The following is a 17,364-nucleotide window of genomic DNA, read 5'->3' on the forward strand; positions in this document are numbered from 1 at the left end:
TGTCCAAGATGACTCCCCACCACCTAAACCGCTAGCACCACCACCACTACCTCAAGCTCCACCACAACACCACCGCCTCTAAAATCCCTCAGCTCTCCAACAAAATCCATAAGGATTAATATTAATTAATCTATAATCCTAAATATTTTTATTAATAAAAATAAGATTAATCCTCCGCGGTACGATCTTCATACCTTGCAGTGGAAACAAATGGTGAATGTGTTGTGGTAGCTCTAAATGTTCATGTCATGGATGAACACATCAGGTGCAAATAGATGCTTCGTACAATTAGGATGCAAGGAGATACAAGTTATTTTCCCAGTTAGGGTGCATCAGATGCATTCGGCCAGACTAGATCAAGTAGCACGTGTGGTATTCAAATTGTTTGCATTTTCTTGACCTGGGTCATGTTCGAATTTGCTTTAATTTTTCATGGAATTAGCAAATCTTTAAGATTTCTCTTGATTCTCGTACATGATAAAAATTCAATTACCCAATATATCTTTGGGATTCTCCTTTCTCGTAAGATTTGATAGAAGATCTTTGAGAGAGCAAGCGAACGACGAGGCCGCTAGGTGGATAATGAAAATGACAACAAGAAATGAGGGTTACTCTGTATCGATGCTGATGCAATTGCCGAGCGACTCTTTCATCGTTTTGCATCTGCATCGATATTGACGCAATCACCGAGCGACAAAAGGGTCGCTTGGCAATTGCATCGGCATCAAATGTAGTTGTCGAGTGACTATTTTGTCGCTCTGCATTTGCGTCGACGTTGATGCAATTGTTGATTGATAAAAGGACCACCGATATAGATGCTGAGTGGCCCTTTCGTCGCTCGTCAATTACATCAACACCGATGCAATGAACAACTGTTTCATCACTCTACATTTGCCTCAGCGTCAATGCAATTGTCGAGCGACTAAAAAGTCACTCAGCATCTGCATCGGTAGCCCTTTTACCGCTTGGCTACAGTGTTAACGCCGATGTAGTGAGCGGCCCTTTTACCGCTTTGCATTTGTGTCAACGTCGATACAATTATCGAATAGTGAAAAGATCGTTTGACAACTACATCGACGTAGATGCAAAGTGACCCTCATCTTTCGTCGTTGCTCTTCTCATCCATGATAGTTACTCATGGCTCCCCACGCATCATCGTTTGTCACCACTGATTGAAACATTGAAATTATTTTTTTAACTATTATTTTCATATTTGTACATGTAAAACCGATGATATTATGGTAAACAGATCTAGATATTTCACTTTTATAACTAGAATTTTAATATAAATTTTTTAAACCTAAAGATCCAGATATTAAAAATGTTATACAAGAGATATATAATTAGCGCCGAAGTAAACGACACTACTTCAAGAATACTGCAGCAACTTAGGTTGCTCCGAATGAGAAAAATAAGGAAACTAATGAGAAAAAGGATGGGTAGAGAGCTGCAGTGAAGGGAATCGATGTCCAGCATTGTAAATTACTTCTCAAGATATATATATATATATATATATATATATATATATATATAGTTTTGATCGCAGGATCATTAAGTTGATGTGATAAAATCTTTACTTAGACAAGTAAGCTAGCATGTTCAAAATTTATCAGATGAGATTTTAACCCTCGGACATGGAGTTGATTTACCAACAAACTAATGCTTAAGATATAAAAAATATATCGATGAAGTTTGAACCTCAATCATCGTTAAGTGGGCCATCGTATGGGTGATTTGATTCACCATCAAACTAATGCTTAAGATATAAAAAATGTATTGATGAAGTTTGAACCCGAACCATTAGTAAGTGGGTCAACACATTGGTAATTTGATTCACCATCAAACTATTAAGATATAAAAATGTGTCGATGAAGTTTGAATCTCAATCATTCGTAAGTGGGTCAACACATCGGTGATTTAGGTGTGAAAATATGAGACGTGTTGATGAAGTTTGAATCTTAACATTTAGTAAGTGGGTCACATATTTGTGTTTTAAGTGTGAAAATATATAGGATGATATTTCAAACTAAGAGTATGATATATTATCACACTAAAATATGTTGAATAAGATTTTGGAATCTCTAACCTTTGGTAAGTTGATCCCCTACACCTATATCAAATCAATATTTTACATATACAAAATATGTCAGATGAGATTTTGAATCATCTAACCTTTAGTGAGTGAATCTATAAATCATCATTTTAGTATATTAGCATATCTTTAAAAATAATTTAGTTTAGAAATTTAGAAAATATTATCAAACTAACACTCATCATTTTAGTATATTAGCGTATCTTTAAAAATAATTTAGTATAGAAATTTAGAAAATATTATCAAACTAACACTCATCATTTTAGTATATTAGCGTATCTTTAAAAAAAAAATTGGCAACCAAAACTTCTGGACTTGTCTAATTATATTTTGTCATTTCTAATTATAATGATATAGTTGACCAATGATTGACCTCGATGAAGACGATGATAAAAAAGTCAGCGAAAAAATAATCAATATCATGTGTAAAATATTAAACTACACTAGTTTAAATAACACCAAATAGTTGAAACATTATGACTTGTTGCTTATTTTATACTCTCTCTTTCTGGGGAAGCATGAATCATGGAATTGTGACCTTATAAATGCTTTATAGTTTGTGATTGATGAACAACATTCGGAATTGGATGCAGAAAGTTAATAGCAAATCCTTTTCTTCAACCAACGATAAAAAAGAATTGAATAAGCAGCAAAAGGAATTCAAGTTCTCAAAAATATTTGACTACATTATTTTGTAGGAGATACAGGACACAGCAGTTCAAGAAACTTAGCAATCTGGAAACTACAAGTGACATTTTGTTGCAAGAACCAATAAGCAGAAGAAAGAAAAAAGACTGCGCTCATATTGGCAAAACGAAAGCTCTATTTGTGATGTACATCGACATTGAGCACTGAACAAGAGTGCAACACCAGTCGAGACGATTGCTGCTTCCTAAAATGCAGCTGAAGTAATGCCCCTCTTATCATCCTAATATATGATTTCACAGTTCAAGAACATGTACAACAACAACCTGATTTCCAATCGTTTATTTGAGCCGCAAGCTTCATCGATCGATCGCCGTACCTTGCCTCGGCTGGAACTGCAATGCTAGCTGCATCAGTGGATCACCCTGGACAAGATGAATAAGCAACACTCTACACCCACTGGTCACCAGCCTCCAATCCTTTGTCAAAAGTTCCATGCTCACTTGCGCTTCCTGATGTCAAGCCTCTCGCACGATGCCAAAACTGCTGGCTGCTACCTGGTCTCAGAGGGCCTGAGCTGGAATACTGATGAAAAGAACCAGACGCATCCCTCGTAAATCTTGCTGATACATTAAGTATCACAGATTCTGAGAGCACTCTACCTGACCCCAAGTCCCACCCTCCGCTGATACTTGGCTCCTTGTCTAGTGTGGATGTCTCCTCCGGGCTAAAGTTTCCCGAAACTCTGCAGTCATCTCCCTCGTTGTATACTAATTTCAAGGCTTGTACTACTTCACCCATGAAAGGACGTTGGTCCACTTCGGGCTGCACACACATTGAAGCAATTGCTCCTACCTTTGCCAAACTGTCAAATGGAATGTCATTGCCAAGAGATGGATCTATTATTGATTCTAATCCATCCCTACTTGTAAGGAGCGGGCGAGCCCATGTGACTAGATTTTCTTGCCCAGGAGGTCGTAACATGTCTACTGGTTTCCTTCCTGTAAGGAGCTCCAGAAGAACAACCCCATAGCTGTAGACATCACTCTTAACAAGAAGATGCCCGGTCATGGCATATTCAGGTGCTACATAGCTGAAGGAAAAAAGAACAATAAATTTGAACATTAGTCCATGAATCTAAGTTTAGAAACAAACCTATTCCAAAGTCCAAACAAAAAAAAGGAAAATAAATTAAGTTTACAAAAAAGAGGAGTGATATCATGATATTTGTAGAGTGATGTACCCAAAAGTTCCCATAACACGTGTGGATATGTACTCATTTCCCTCTCCCATAGCTGTTCTTGCTAGGCCAAAATCAGACACTTTGGGGGTGAAGTCATCTTCCAGTAAGATGTTGCTCGACTTGAAATCACGATGTATAACACGAGGGCTTGAATCTTCATGCAGATAGGCAAGACCTCGAGCTGCACCAAGTGCAATCTTCAGCCTCGTATTCCAATTAAGCGGAGTAGTTTCCTTGTCGGCACCTGAATAGAAGTTTTTCTTCATTATCTCACTTTGGATTCATACAAGGAATGTCTTTAACAAGAAGCATTTTATCCATATTTAACCATACCTTACTATAAGTTTCCAATAAATGGTAACAAAAAATCTATACTACATGGACAAGTCTCTCAACACCGAAAGGCCAAAGCCCAAACTTTATCGTAGTTAAAAAAGCATTTAAACCAAAATCAAAGGTCAGCAGATGTATGCAGAAAATTTTCATCCGCTATTACCAATTACAAGAAGGCATTACCATTTAACAAGACAAGAAATCCTTGTTAAAGTGAATGTGACTGGATATGGTAATGAAAGAATTGCTAGATTATGGCCATAAATCATATAGAAAATCATATTTTAGATGGTTCTTACCATGTAGATGAGATTCTACGCTGCCAGATGGTACAAGTTCATATACCAGACAGTTGTGTTCCTCGGTGCATATACCAATCAACTTAATTAAATTCCTATGATGCAATCGGCTCAGCATCTCAACCTCGGCTAAGAATTCTCGGTTACCTTCTTGGTCATCTCTCTTAAGAACCTTTATGGCCACCCTTGTGCCATCTTCCAGAGTACCTTCGTAAACACGTCCAAAGCCACCTTCACCGATTATTTTCAAGCCGTCAAACTTGTTTGACGCCTTTTCCATCTCAGATAGGCTAAACGTTTTAACTGATCCTGCATATGTTCGCATGCTAGAGCTGAAGGACGCTGATGCTGATGTTTGCTTGCTTCCAAGCATAGTGGGGCCAATACCTACAAGCATTTTGATATATAATAGACAAAGGATTAAAACATAGAAGTTAAATGGTTTAAAACCAAAAGGGAGGTGAAGTTCAGGAAAAGAGAACTCATATCATTAACAATTGGTCAAGAGGTTTTGGAACTGGATTTAACACATTGTCTCCATAATCCTTCTCTTCAACATTAATAATTGTGACATAAGTTTATATCTCCAGACTGATCATTGCTCAAATCATTACCTGTGTTACAAGCCAAAAGTTCTATGCTTTTATTATCATTGGCAAATGTGTTCACTACTATAAAAATCTTTAATGGCAAGTGAAAAATCAATCCTTTTTAGATTCCATATATTATTTAAGCACCTCAAATACAAGTTTATAGCATTTAGCTAGCCCTTAAGGTTGCAACAAAAGATTTAGACAATGAATTGATTAGACAGGCAAAACTGTCTGCAATGCTATAATCATGCAAAGTCCTACTTTCGGGCAACAGTTTGCACTTGGTTGCCTACAATCCTTGTAGTTAAGAGAAAGAATGTCTATGAGGATTGCTGTTAAATGTTTGCAGCTTTTCAGTTTGCAGTTTTACTAGAAAAAAAATAACAAAGTTTTACCTACAATGGCCAGTTAAGATGATCATAAAACCTAAAATTCAACATAGTCAAATATTGCAGTAATTTTTCAGACTGGATCTTTTACCTGATGCCTTTGCGAGTGGGCGTGTTAAAGCCTGTGGAGTTTGTGGAAGATGAGAACCAGCTCTGCATTTCAGTAACAAAAGCCATACTGCTCCAACACATAAGATGAAAGCTATAACAGCAGAGATAGCTAGGACAGCTACTAAGCTGTGATTTTGCTTTTCTTTTTGCCTTCTCACATCAACCGCAAGTGGATGTATTGTCCTAGGATTATTGTCATTGCCATATGATCCATCATTAATATTTATGTTTCCAGGTGCTGTGGGTGGTGATGGAGGAAGACCTGCATAAAGAAAAAGTATGATTTAAGCATCATCTTTAGCTTCACATCTCATGTTTGTGTGGAATATTTGCATTTAGACTTATTTTAATTGCCACATCCATGATGTATCGTTAACCAAAAGTCATAACAAAGCAAAAGAATATTTCTAATGCTAAAAATGTATATTTCTTTACAAGCCAAAAAGACAATGAAGATCTTTGGAACAATCTCTAGCCAAACAATTGGAGGTTATGCTCACATATCAATATATACAATCAACAAAATACAAGAGAATATTCTCTGTCATGGCAAGTACGAAATAAAATAAGAAATAAGATAAACTTGAAAATTTATCAGGGAGAAATGACCAACCTGGATAGTGGACATACAGTACTTCATAGTCCCCAAAATAAGATGAGTTTATGAACACCTGCTTGTGCCAGAACCTTTCATAAACTAAGAACACTGTGCTGTTCTCAAATATGTCTCCAAGTGGTAGCGAATCAATGAGGACATCTGTCTTATCAGGCTCCTCACTGGCAGCATTTGCTCCCATGATACGCACCTGACTTTGATCCATAAATGTACCAAATGCAATTTCTTGAGCAAATTCAAAGACCAAGGGAAAGAATGTGAACAATGCAATGCTTAGGCGAAGTCCAACTTTTATTGGCAACACACAGGCACAGGGTGATCCTGGGCGGCTATTTGTTAAAGGATCATAACAAGTTGGTGGGGTACAATCTGCACATAGACCAGATCTAAACATCATAACTTTATATTATATGTTACTTGAAAATACCAATAAGAGTATCAGAATTCATAATAAGGATGGATTAACATTAAATGCATATATTTTTCCTGCCAATAAGCAGAATATTTAATAAAAATTATATAGCCTTAATGCATTGCTAAGTACTTGCCTAAACTAGGAGGTGGGGGTGGTAATGCATGAATAGGTTGCATCTTTGGTGCCATCGGTTTTGAATGCATTGGTCCAGAAGGAGAAGCCACAGGAAATTGGACATGCCCTGTCAAGATGAGAATGATCCCAAACAAATAAATCATAATATATGTGTGTGTGTGTGTGTGTGTGTGTGTGTGTGTGTGTACCTCTGTTATATATATACCTCTGTTATGAGTGAATGGAGCCACAATTGATTGAGTAGGTGCAGGCGTTCCTTGACTATCTATTGAATGAAATGGAACTTGGAAAAAGAAGGGACAACAAGAAAGAAAGAAACAGGATCAACATTTGAAGAAAGAATATCCGTCCTTCAATTATTTTACACTGATATACCTGGAGCATATGGTGGTGGAGCATGAACCTTCGGCCTGATCCTTGCAGGCAGTGCTGGAGGATAAAAAGAAACTAAAACCAAGCCTTTGAATTAACATAACAGAAGCTTAGAAAATAGTCTTTGTATCATCTAACCAGGATGATATGGTTCGGGAGGAAGCAGTGGCGATGGAGCAGATGAGGGGTTTCCTTTCCCTTTCCCAGGTGTAAATTGGTGAGATGGAACTACAGGCATGGGTGAAGGACTATCAGGTACTTTTTCTGTCGGAGGTTGTGGATGAGAACTAAAAGGAGCATGTGTATGATCAGAAGGCACCTCGACTTCATGTGGTGCAGGGCTTATCACAGGAAAAGAACCTTTAAAAAAATTAGCCACCGAATTAATTTGCCTCCTTTTCACATGCCAACATTTTGAATTAAATGAAAATACCTCTCAGGTGTGGATGATTTACAGGAGAAATATGACTGGATCTCTCCTTGGGAGGTGAAGCAACTGGCATGCCATGCCTCTCACTGGTGGCAGGTGGCGCAGCTGTCAATGGAGACATAGCAGGCACTGCATATCAATATAAAAAGAATAATACAATGAAATGGTTTGGCTAACTTTCTAATTGTGAACGTGAAATAGGGAATCAAATACCTTTTGGATGAGAGTAATTTACAGAGGTTGAATGGTTAGATCGATCCTCTGGAGGTCCAGCAACTGGCATATTATGATTCTCATGGATGGCAGGAGATAATGCTGCTACCGGGGACACAGCAGGTCCTGCAACATCATGTATTGTCAATATTGAACATCAATATTAAAAGGATCATGGTTGTAAAAGATTGGTTAACTTTCTAATTGTAATTGTGAAATACAGAATTAAATACCTTTTGGATGGGAATAGATTATACGGGTTGAGTGGTTGGATGGATTTTTGGGAGGTGCAGCAACTGGCACACCGTAACTCTTGTAGATAGCAGGAGACATGCTCGTTAATGGAGACGTAGCAGGCCCTGCACATGTATATTGCTGCTATCACACATCACTGAAGAAAGAATTACGGATGGAAAAAGTTAGGCTAACTTTATAACTGCAATAGTGAAACGCCATTAAATACCTTTTGAATGGGAATAATTTACTGGGATTGAGTGCTTGGGTCGATACTTTGGAGGTGGAGCAACTGACTTCCCATTGTTTCTCTCATGGTTAACAGGAGAAATAGATGATACCGGAGAGAAAGGAGACCCTGAACATCATAAATTTTTCAAGACTGAGAACAAATGCAAACATATGGACCTAATACTAGTCCATTTATCTTAATTTTAGCAGTATCTATGAAAGACAATGTGAACCCTTCTGATTTAAATGGTTGTCTGGGGGTCCATGGTTGGATAACTCTTTCGGAGGTGCAGCAACAGGTGCTCCATGTGAATCACTATGGCTGTTGGGTGAAGGGATAAGTGATGGAGAAACAGCCAAACCTGCATACCAGATAGAAAGCCATGAAAGCAAGAGAAGTGTCAGGTTCTACCATGTAAATGCTTAACAAGACGCAATTCCTTTGTTTCACCAAAAGAAGCTTAGAGAAAATGTCATGGAACTAATCATTATATTCTCTCTCCAAGATCTTCCAAGGAGAAAATTACCTTTTGGTTGTGAATAATTTGTAGGTGATAAGTGGCTGGATGATTCCATTTGAGGTGCAGGAACTGGTACGCTATGCCTGTTCCAACTAACGGCAGGAGAAGTTAATGAGGATGGAGAAACCGCAGGGACTGCACATAGATATTGCAATAAATTGATAAACAATTGGGTTCATTGAGCATCAATCCATTCGACTACTTTGTACAAACATTTTCCACATGAAAAGATAATACCTTTTGCATGAGAATAATTTGACAGGGATGTTTGACTAATCTTAGGGGATGCAGCAACAGGCATGCCATCCCTATTGCCATGAATTGCAGGTGAACTGAATGATGTTGGAGAAACAGCAGGTCCTGTACAACATTGTACCAATAAAAGTGCATCAGGAGATGAATTTCAAAAGCTTATAAGCAAATGAATGCTCCATATGAGCATGACCCCTTGAGCAAATAACAGTGAGCAATACTTGTCCAATGTTTTTGCTGCCAACTGAGTTATACAAGTATTGTCATCTACTTAGTTAAATGGCAGCGCCTGGAAGTTCCGCTGGTGCTTGAAGTGGAAATTTAATTGATGGAAGTGAAACTAGTATAATAATATGCGAAATTACAAATATCACCAACCTTGGGTTACAGTTGCCACGACCGGAGAACTATTATCAGGTGCTTTTCCATGAAAATCAGCATCAGGCACTCCTACACTAGAAATTGCTAATGAAGAGACAATAGAGGATGAGAAATAATGGCTACAATATGTAAAACATCTCTAATAGCATTCCAAGAATTTTTTTGGGAACAGATGATGATAGAAATTACATGTAGAAACGGGAACATCAGGAGCTGGACTTTGCACGGAAGGCCTCATTCTTGGTTTCTCTGCCTTGGCAACATGATCAGGTGGTGCACTGGGCTGCGTTGATGGTACTACTGCTTGGACGGTAGGTGGTAGAACCTCAGACTTAGGCAACACGGTTGGGGAATTGTGGACAGATCCTGGTACACACACATTCGTTATGCTTAAGAGTCCTAGGGAGCATTGTGGTACATTATGAATTGGTTACCTTGGGTGACTATTGAAGGGCTAGGTGCATAATTAGTGCGTGGTTCTGACAGGTGCATCGGAGGAGGTGCCTTTTCTTTGATATGAGGGACCATGGTTGCTAAGTCTGGTGAAGGGGATATGTAGGAGCCTGCATATGTCAAAGTTTTCATCGGTGAAAAGATGGAGAAATCAAGTTACTGGAGATCACCCATTCTCACTAACCTAAAGCTGGGGTTTGAAAATCCAGCATCTCCAAAGTCTTAATTTCCATCTTTATATTGGTGGTTGGCAAGCCAGGTCTCATCTGTAGCAACATTCTTTGAGAGACTAGTTGTCGTTTGAAGTAAGGACCTATAAACCATAAGCAAGAGCCGCAACAAAATGAATTAGCACAATGGATTGTCTAGAGGAATTACAAATATAGTTTATGCATAAAGCAGCCTAACAATTATCTGGATTTTGGCTAAAGCTTCCGCCTGACATTCTTGCCTTAGTTTCTCTTCTTTTTTTTTAATTAGTCTAAAAATTATATTCTAACTAAGCAGCATCAGGGAAAATAAAAAGGCTAAAATTCTGATGATGGTTCTCTAAGCTTTCATATTAAATATGTTCACTGAAAATTTGTTTCCTTGAATGGCCCATTGGAACTTCGGAATCATTAACATGTACTAGATAGCTATACATCATAACCATTTAAATGACAGCAAAAAATTTATGGTATCATAAAAAATTGTATTGAAAGACAGAACAAGAAACTATTATGTATGGCATATTGTTAAGTGTGATTAGTATTTGTCAGGCACTCAAATGACTAATTATAAACAGAAGGAAATGCTCAGAACTAATTCAATTAACATTAACCTGGAATCTAATATATCGATCTCCTATCAATCAAAAGAACTTGTTAGCAAGTGTTCCAAAGCATATCACTTGAAACATACCCAACAAATGTAGGACAACAACAACTGGAAACTGTCGTGGATATTTAGAGCACTCCGGTGGCAAGAAATCATGGAAGTTTTCATTAACATCATTCATCTTGGAACTTGTACATCTTTTTCTTTCAAAAAGTAGAGATTCTGATAAGCAATACGAATCATAGAAACTAAACTCGAGGAGGAAATTGTTTAAAACATCCAAGTTAATAAATGATCAAGCTGATCAACTTTGGAATAATGGAATCCTCAAGCAGATTGTCGATATGGGTAACAGAGACAAGGAATCAGCTCCATTCTGCTTAGTTATTTTTTTCTCCGATTTCACACAATACAAGTAATTTAGGACTTCGAGTTAAAAATTCCAGATGAAAACGATCGGGTATGGCAAATTCTGTTGAAATGAATGCAATACAGAAGAATCATCTTTCATGTATCATGATCATCCGATCCGGTTTCTTTCCAAAAATTTCTCACGACATGAAAGATGTAAACACTGATGAATCAATCTTTTATCGTTCGGCGTACTTCAGTTCAGGTTCAGACCACAATCATCAATCGGAGCATACACGACAAAAGAAAACTCTTCAGAAAAAGGTCACAACAACTAAGGACTAGAGACGAGGTGTCTATTTTCAGCAAGAACAGACCAAGATCACGCAAAAGAATACCTCGAAAACGAATTCCCAGGCGAATTCTATTACCTTTCGATCCATGAATAGAAAAAAGAACTACCAGCGCGCAGAGGAGCCACGGGCATAGAACTCTCCGCCGCCACCGTCCCATCCTGTTACTCCCTTCTCATAGCAAATATCCAAATCGAATTGCGGAACCAAAACCAGCTTCCGCACCTTCCTCCGAACCAATAAACTCGCACCTGGATAGGTGCAACGAACGAACCAACGAAGGGCGAAGCGGACGCAGAGAGGAACAGAGCCAAAGGAGAGGTCTTTTAACCAAACCCAGGCTGCAAGATCAGAACTTTTGATGCCAAATCCCAACACAGCACAGCAAAGCAAGGGAACGAGGAGGTCCCTTCTCTCTTCCAGCTCTCAGAAAGAAACCCAACAGAGGTGCCCTGCCACTATTGAACCCAAGAAAAGGTGGCCTGCTCCTGCTGCCATGTGATGCAACGAACACTAGAAAAAGGGAGGGCCTTTGGTCCACTTCCAGTCCTCAAGAGATCATGGAGGAGGAAAAGATTCCAGAGCATTAAAGAAGCGATATGTAGACCCCTGTCTCATGTCCTAGGAGCGGGTTTCCATTAAATTACACTCGTGTTTATGGGTAATGGGAAGGGGCCAAACCATTTTCTAGGGTTAGGTTTGTGAGTGCAACTTGGACCGACTCCAGAACCGAAAGCACGAAGATGCGTTGTAGACTTTGTTTGGCAGCCTCTGAGCAAATGAGTGTTGGACTGAAAGGGTGGGGTTGCGATGTCTTGGGGTGGTATGATTCTGCAATGCTGTCTTCTCTCTTCAATTGATTGTTCGGCTGCTTTCGACAGGCATTTCTTGGAGGTCCAACTTTGGGTGCAGTGGGAGCTTCCTTCTTCGTTCCAATCTCGCATGGATGGGTGTGGTCAAGAGTTCTCTGATGAACAGCTCGGACATGTCAGGGGATGCCTAGCGCATGTGATGAATACACATGCTTCTTTGGGATGCGTTGGAGAAACAGTGAATCAAGGTTTAATGTGTGTCATAGCTGTCATCTCACAGTTGTTCTTAAGAACATGATGATCCACCAACAAGTTTCAGATGGTGAAGATGAACCATTTGCAGAACAGAAATTTGATCGATCCTCGAGGATGAAGCGTGCAGCATCGTGAACGGAGAAGGATGGGGGGGTGATGTGGTGTGTGCACTGTGGCCTCAAGCAGAAAGATGATGATCTTAAATGCGGTGATCTTTCCCAAAGACAACCAACCACCTGAAAAGGGATTCATTCAGGAGTGAGTCACCATCACATCCACATGTTCCCACTGCCTCAAAGTTGCAGTGGTAACAATTAATGGATTCAGGAGTTTGAAGACGATGACAGAGGGCAGCATGAGATGAGAACCAGAAAAGTTTAGTGAGCAAAGCAACACTTACCAACCAAAGTAAGGGATTTACAAGTTCATAATGGAAGAGCTTTTTGGCTTCCCCACTTCCAAAGGATAAGGAGAGGGATGACAAAGTCTTTTTGGATGAAAATATCTGTCTGTGCAGCATATGTGAAGCCCATTTGGGAGATCCTTGAGATGGAGACTGCCATGATGGAAGCTTGCGTATGGTAGTCGAGTTGTGGCTTGTTCTTATCTTGTCACCACTGTGTTTGATGAGTCACATGCCGCCGCAGCAGCAGTTGCTTCAGTGGAATCCCATTCCAGAAAGAACCAGTGGGAGCAAATGGGAAAGAAACCAAAGAGTCTTATCTTCACCTAAAACAAAATCCAATGCACAAACTTGGAATCATTGTAAAGGTGGTCACATCTTTTAGATAGTTAATCTTTTCTGCCCAAAGTTAAGTTGTCATATATTATATGTTGTCAAGTTATCATTTGCATATTTTATAACACTTAAAAGTAATCTCATAATAACATTTTAAAGTTATAAATATACATACATAATAACAATAAATCATAAAGTCTTAATTATTATTATTATATATATGTATAAAATTGAAATCTAAATCCCAGCTTGATCTCATGACTTCACCCGACTTGACCCGACCCGGAAATTATTTGGGTTTGGATTTAAGTAGGCCTTCTAGAGTACTCCTGCACGGGTCGATCGGACCCAACTCTATAATCCTCAGTGCAGAGTTGCTTTAGCATCCACATGGCGATGGATTATTGGTGCGATGGGCTTTAAGAGTTGTGCCAGAGTCAAGATGGTCATGTGCTTTTCTGGTTTTCGTCCTTTAATAGTCCAACCTTTCTTTGCATCAAGTGTCAACTTAGCTGGTAGGAAGGTCAAAATTGTCGGCAGGCCCGATAACTTGTAGTTCCAACCCGATGCGGATCCTCAATCTATTTATCCGATTCGATAAGAATTCTCAATCTAATTCCAGTGGCTGACCCTATATATTGTAGTTCCGATCCAATATTAGTTTCGGATCAGCATGCGTATCCTCCATACGCATTTGGATTTGGATCTGAGTCAACACCGAACCTAACCCGATAACACTCGAGTCTTGGAGCACATCTTTGACCAGAGGCTCGTGTGCATTTGACTTTTGACCGTCTCTCTTCCCGGTCTACAACAGCTCGTTTACTGGATCTTCTATTGCATGTTGCATGTCCAACTTGGATTAAAACAACTAGAAGCTACACCCAAGACTTCAACCCTGGACTCCGTCTTCTCTCTTACGTTTGTTTCCTTCGTAGATGTTAACTCCCATCTGATCAGCCAACGATTGTTTGAGGTGTGCATAATTTATTACATGCATCGAACCTTCTCCTTGTATATAACCTTCTTTTACAAGCTTGACTCGCTCGTTCCGATTAGGTCTCCATGGATGGATGGTGCTGTGACGATGAAGATGGCGGGCACTCCATGGCAATTCTCCAATCTTTTGGAGGATCCTTCTGTAGCACCATCAGCGAGTATGTCTAACGGCATGTTCATTACTCTCACGTGTTTGCTTAGCTTTTGATGGTGACTTGGGTTTTGCTTGATTTCCTCCTCAAGTGTTGTTCTCGGACCAGCTAATCTGAAGTCGAGGGATTCGGATCTTGTCGACTCGGCTGCGTTTCTACTGCCCGGACAAATCTACCAGGTGAAGGTCTTGGATATCTGAAGTCAACTGTAGTTTCTCTTCTTCTCTTTCTTCGGAATGATGAGAGATCAGACAGCCCAAGCTCTTTGTAGTGTTTTCTGGGGTTCTATCTTTGCAGTAAGCTCCAAATGTTAAAGCACTTGTTTTCACAGTCTAATCGACATCGTTTTGGTCCTCTGCAACAGTGTGCAACGTTAACGGGATGCAGAAAAGAAGAGCATGATGACCTGGGGATGACCTCCGGATCCAGTAATGTAAGTATTCTGCAGCTAGCTAGCTCACGAATCACTGATTGAATGATGTTGAGAGTTTAATATGACCAGTGTGCTAATTCTGTCGGCAGAACATCGACGCACAAATAGACGAACAAGACTTGTTCATGGAACAGCAGTTCTTCCTCCACGAACACTGTCGGTCTTCGTCCTCGTCCTCGTCGCTGCAATCCTTGTCGATGGACAATATCACTGATTCTTATGTTTCCAACACCATGCAAACCTACAACCAGCATCGAAGTGTTCGGTTCCCATCTTCCGAGGGCGAGGACGCTGCGATCACCAGGGCGATGATGGCGGTGCTCTCTTCTTCCAACTCCTCGTCTTCTGCTGCGTCTCCTCCTTCGGTGATGTCAAACCCACAACAACAAGGCCAAGCGAGTTTGCCACGGCGGGCGTTTAGGTCCTACGACTCGGTCCTCGCTCCACACTTGGAACTCAGGAAGAGCTCATCCGGGCAGAAGATGTTAAGGAACTCCATCCTCATGCTGAGAAGTATCAGTTCGGTGAAGAGCGAAGAGCAAGTAGAAGGGCGTCGATCCACCAGCAACCAATTGCATCATGTGATATCGGAACGTCGACGTCGAGTGAAGCTCAATGACAGCTTTGATACACTCAGAACGCTGCTTCCTCCTGCATCAAAGGTACGCATAACAGTGTCAATGCATCATTTTTAGGATCCGAAACAAGATAATGTTAATCCTGTGGATTTCATCTCCTTTCTCTGTCTTGCTTTATGATAGAAAGACAAGGCTTCGGTGCTGATCAATACAAGGAACTACCTGAACACTTTGAGAACTCAAATCACGGAGCTGGAGGAGAAGAACCGAAGTCTGGAGACGCATCTTTGTACAGATGAAGCTCGTGAATGCGATGGCTCCGCTAAAAGCGTGAAAGTTCAAATCATCAAACCCTCTGAGCCAACATCCGATGTGCAACAAATCGACATTAGGATGACCGTAAGCGTAGAGTGCGACATCATCGAGTTGGTTCTACATGTCCTCGAGTGCTTCAAAGGGTTGAGAGCTGTAACTGTGGCAGCAGTGGATGCATGCACGTACTCTCCCCGAATGCACATCTATGCAAGAGCAAATCTCAAGTTACAGATCAAGGTATGGAACATTCTTTACATTCAAATGATGAGAGACTGATTAGATTTAGGGAGACTGAAAAGAAATCTAGCCTAATAATTGTTTATGGCAAAATCAAAGAAATAAATCTAGCCAACTGAATATGACCGGGGTTGATCAGGTCAAACAAGAAAGGACAAGCCATGCAACTTTGATATGACTATTCTCTAGGTAGTAATGTATTACCTTGGAAGCCACCTGCCCAAAAGCTTAGACTATGTGTGTCCGTCCTATCTGGTCTCTTCATATACTTGGACTTTATCTTTCAGTTTGATATATTCTTGTCCGCGCTAAGATGATAGATCAGTATCACCTAAAGAAGCCCTACCACTTGCAGTATGATATGTTGCTCATGTTAACAAGACACCATGACTTAGTCAACCACAATTCCTTGTCATACCTTAGTGATGTTTGAATCAATATCAAATACGCAAGTAACAAGTGGGTAATGTTTGCTGATGGTGCAGAGCTGCGACTGGAACGAGGCATCACTCCAGGAAGCCATGAACAAGGCAATAGATGAAGTCATAGCAACTCCTGAACCATTCTGTCTTCTAAACTGAGATGAGGCTCGCCAATTTGTGAATCGGTCTGCCGTCATTGTGGACTCGTTATGTACTTCATCTTGATAATAATATTGTTCATCTTGTCAATGGAAGACGCCAAGGTGCTATAATTGGATGAAGTGGTAAGCCTGTTGCCTTGACTTTGATTAAACTGTAGTTCTTTCATTAATGTTGACTTGTTCAGATTCAAACAAACTAAGCTTCAAACAGAGCCAAAATCCAAAACAAGCACACAAGTTGCCAAACATCGTTTCTCATCAATCATCCCCATATGAACAGTGCATGCTGTGGTGATAGAATCGAAGATGCCTAATTTGTACTCAACAAGTAAAAGATTTCTTCTTTACCCTTCTTTTTCTTTTTGATGTGAGCTATTATCTCCGGTCAACTAACATATCAATTTCATCGGTTGCTAGTATCAACACACGAATCTAGACTTAAATTAGTATATCATGTATCGAGTAGAATAGAATAGGGAAGAAGTAATACATCTAAAATCTCAAAAAGTATCTTCTTCTAATGGAGATTATTATCAAATGTATATTAACCAAAAATAGCGAGTTTCTTGTGTGACAAGTGGAATTCCTTGGGGTGAAATCAATTCCACTTTTAGAGAACACATAATATTTTTCTTGGGATTAAAGGCATTTAATTAGTACATGTGACGATTCATTATGTTCCATGTGTTTTGATAATTATGATCATGCAATAATTCATAAGAACATAATGTTTATGTCGATACCTTTATTTGATTTGTTTATGTCGAATCCAAATGCCTT

The 17,364-nt window shown here is 39.7% G+C and overlaps 2 protein-coding genes across 5 annotated transcripts; one reads left to right on the forward strand and one right to left on the reverse strand.

The window, feature by feature from the left end:
- Positions 1–2,757: 2,757 nt before the first annotated feature.
- LOC103990017 (receptor-like serine/threonine-protein kinase ALE2) lies at positions 2,758–13,058 on the reverse strand. Of its 4 annotated transcripts, XM_009409027.3 has the most exons (22): positions 12,949–13,058; positions 11,560–12,784; positions 10,143–10,271; positions 9,940–10,068; positions 9,695–9,871; positions 9,503–9,589; positions 9,110–9,232; positions 8,879–9,007; positions 8,585–8,713; positions 8,350–8,478; positions 8,120–8,245; positions 7,887–8,012; positions 7,677–7,802; positions 7,382–7,603; positions 7,247–7,300; positions 7,077–7,154; positions 6,870–6,977; positions 6,319–6,690; positions 5,686–5,967; positions 4,613–4,999; positions 3,981–4,224; positions 2,758–3,830 (listed from the first exon to the last, which is right to left on the reverse strand). In XM_009409027.3, the coding sequence occupies exons 2-22, from the start codon at positions 11,639–11,641 to the stop codon at positions 3,188–3,190; spliced, it is 3,882 nt and encodes a 1,293-aa protein (XP_009407302.2). In that variant the 5' UTR covers positions 11,642–12,784; positions 12,949–13,058; the 3' UTR covers positions 2,758–3,187. The 4 variants fall into 4 exon arrangements, with proteins under 4 accessions (XP_009407302.2, XP_009407303.2, XP_065011739.1 ...); XM_009409028.3 differs by having other exon boundaries at positions 7,677–7,778; positions 11,560–13,001; XM_065155667.1 differs by lacking the exon at positions 7,077–7,154 and having other exon boundaries at positions 11,560–13,002.
- Positions 13,059–14,170: 1,112 nt separating this feature from the next.
- On the forward strand, positions 14,171–16,704 carry LOC135581632 (putative transcription factor bHLH041). The gene is made up of 7 exons (XM_065153714.1): positions 14,171–14,263; positions 14,347–14,444; positions 14,530–14,617; positions 14,803–14,871; positions 14,961–15,533; positions 15,633–16,001; positions 16,487–16,704. Exons 2-7 carry the CDS (start codon positions 14,353–14,355, stop codon positions 16,580–16,582), a joined length of 1,287 nt encoding a protein of 428 aa, XP_065009786.1. The 5' UTR covers positions 14,171–14,263; positions 14,347–14,352; the 3' UTR covers positions 16,583–16,704.
- The last annotated feature ends 660 nt before the right edge of the window (positions 16,705–17,364 follow it).

This window comes from Musa acuminata, chromosome BXJ3-6, assembly GCF_036884655.1.
Source record: "Musa acuminata AAA Group cultivar baxijiao chromosome BXJ3-6, Cavendish_Baxijiao_AAA, whole genome shotgun sequence".
Taxonomy (NCBI): Eukaryota; Viridiplantae; Streptophyta; class Magnoliopsida; order Zingiberales; family Musaceae; genus Musa; species Musa acuminata.

What these genes read in the sequence shown, in the direction of transcription:
- LOC135581632 (XM_065153714.1), top strand. Translation starts at nt 14,353, where the DNA reads ATGGATGGATGGTGCTGTGACGATGAAGATGGCGGGCACTCCATGGCA. An exon ending in TGCTTCCTCCTGCATCAAAG is followed by an intron (nt 15,534 to 15,632) that starts GTACGCATAACA and finishes GCTTTATGATAG; the next exon opens with AAAGACAAGGCTTCGGTGCT. An exon ending in ATCTCAAGTTACAGATCAAG is followed by an intron (nt 16,002 to 16,486) that starts GTATGGAACATT and finishes CTGATGGTGCAG; the next exon opens with AGCTGCGACTGGAACGAGGC.
- LOC103990017 (XM_009409027.3), bottom strand. Translation starts at nt 11,641, where the DNA reads ATGGGACGGTGGCGGCGGAGAGTTCTATGCCCGTGGCTCCTCTGCGCG. An exon ending in ACTGTATGTCCACTATCCAG is followed by an intron (nt 5,968 to 6,318) that starts GTTGGTCATTTC and finishes TTCTTTATGCAG; the next exon opens with GTCTTCCTCCATCACCACCC. An exon ending in CCCACTCGCAAAGGCATCAG is followed by an intron (nt 5,000 to 5,685) that starts GTAAAAGATCCA and finishes AAATGCTTGTAG; the next exon opens with GTATTGGCCCCACTATGCTT.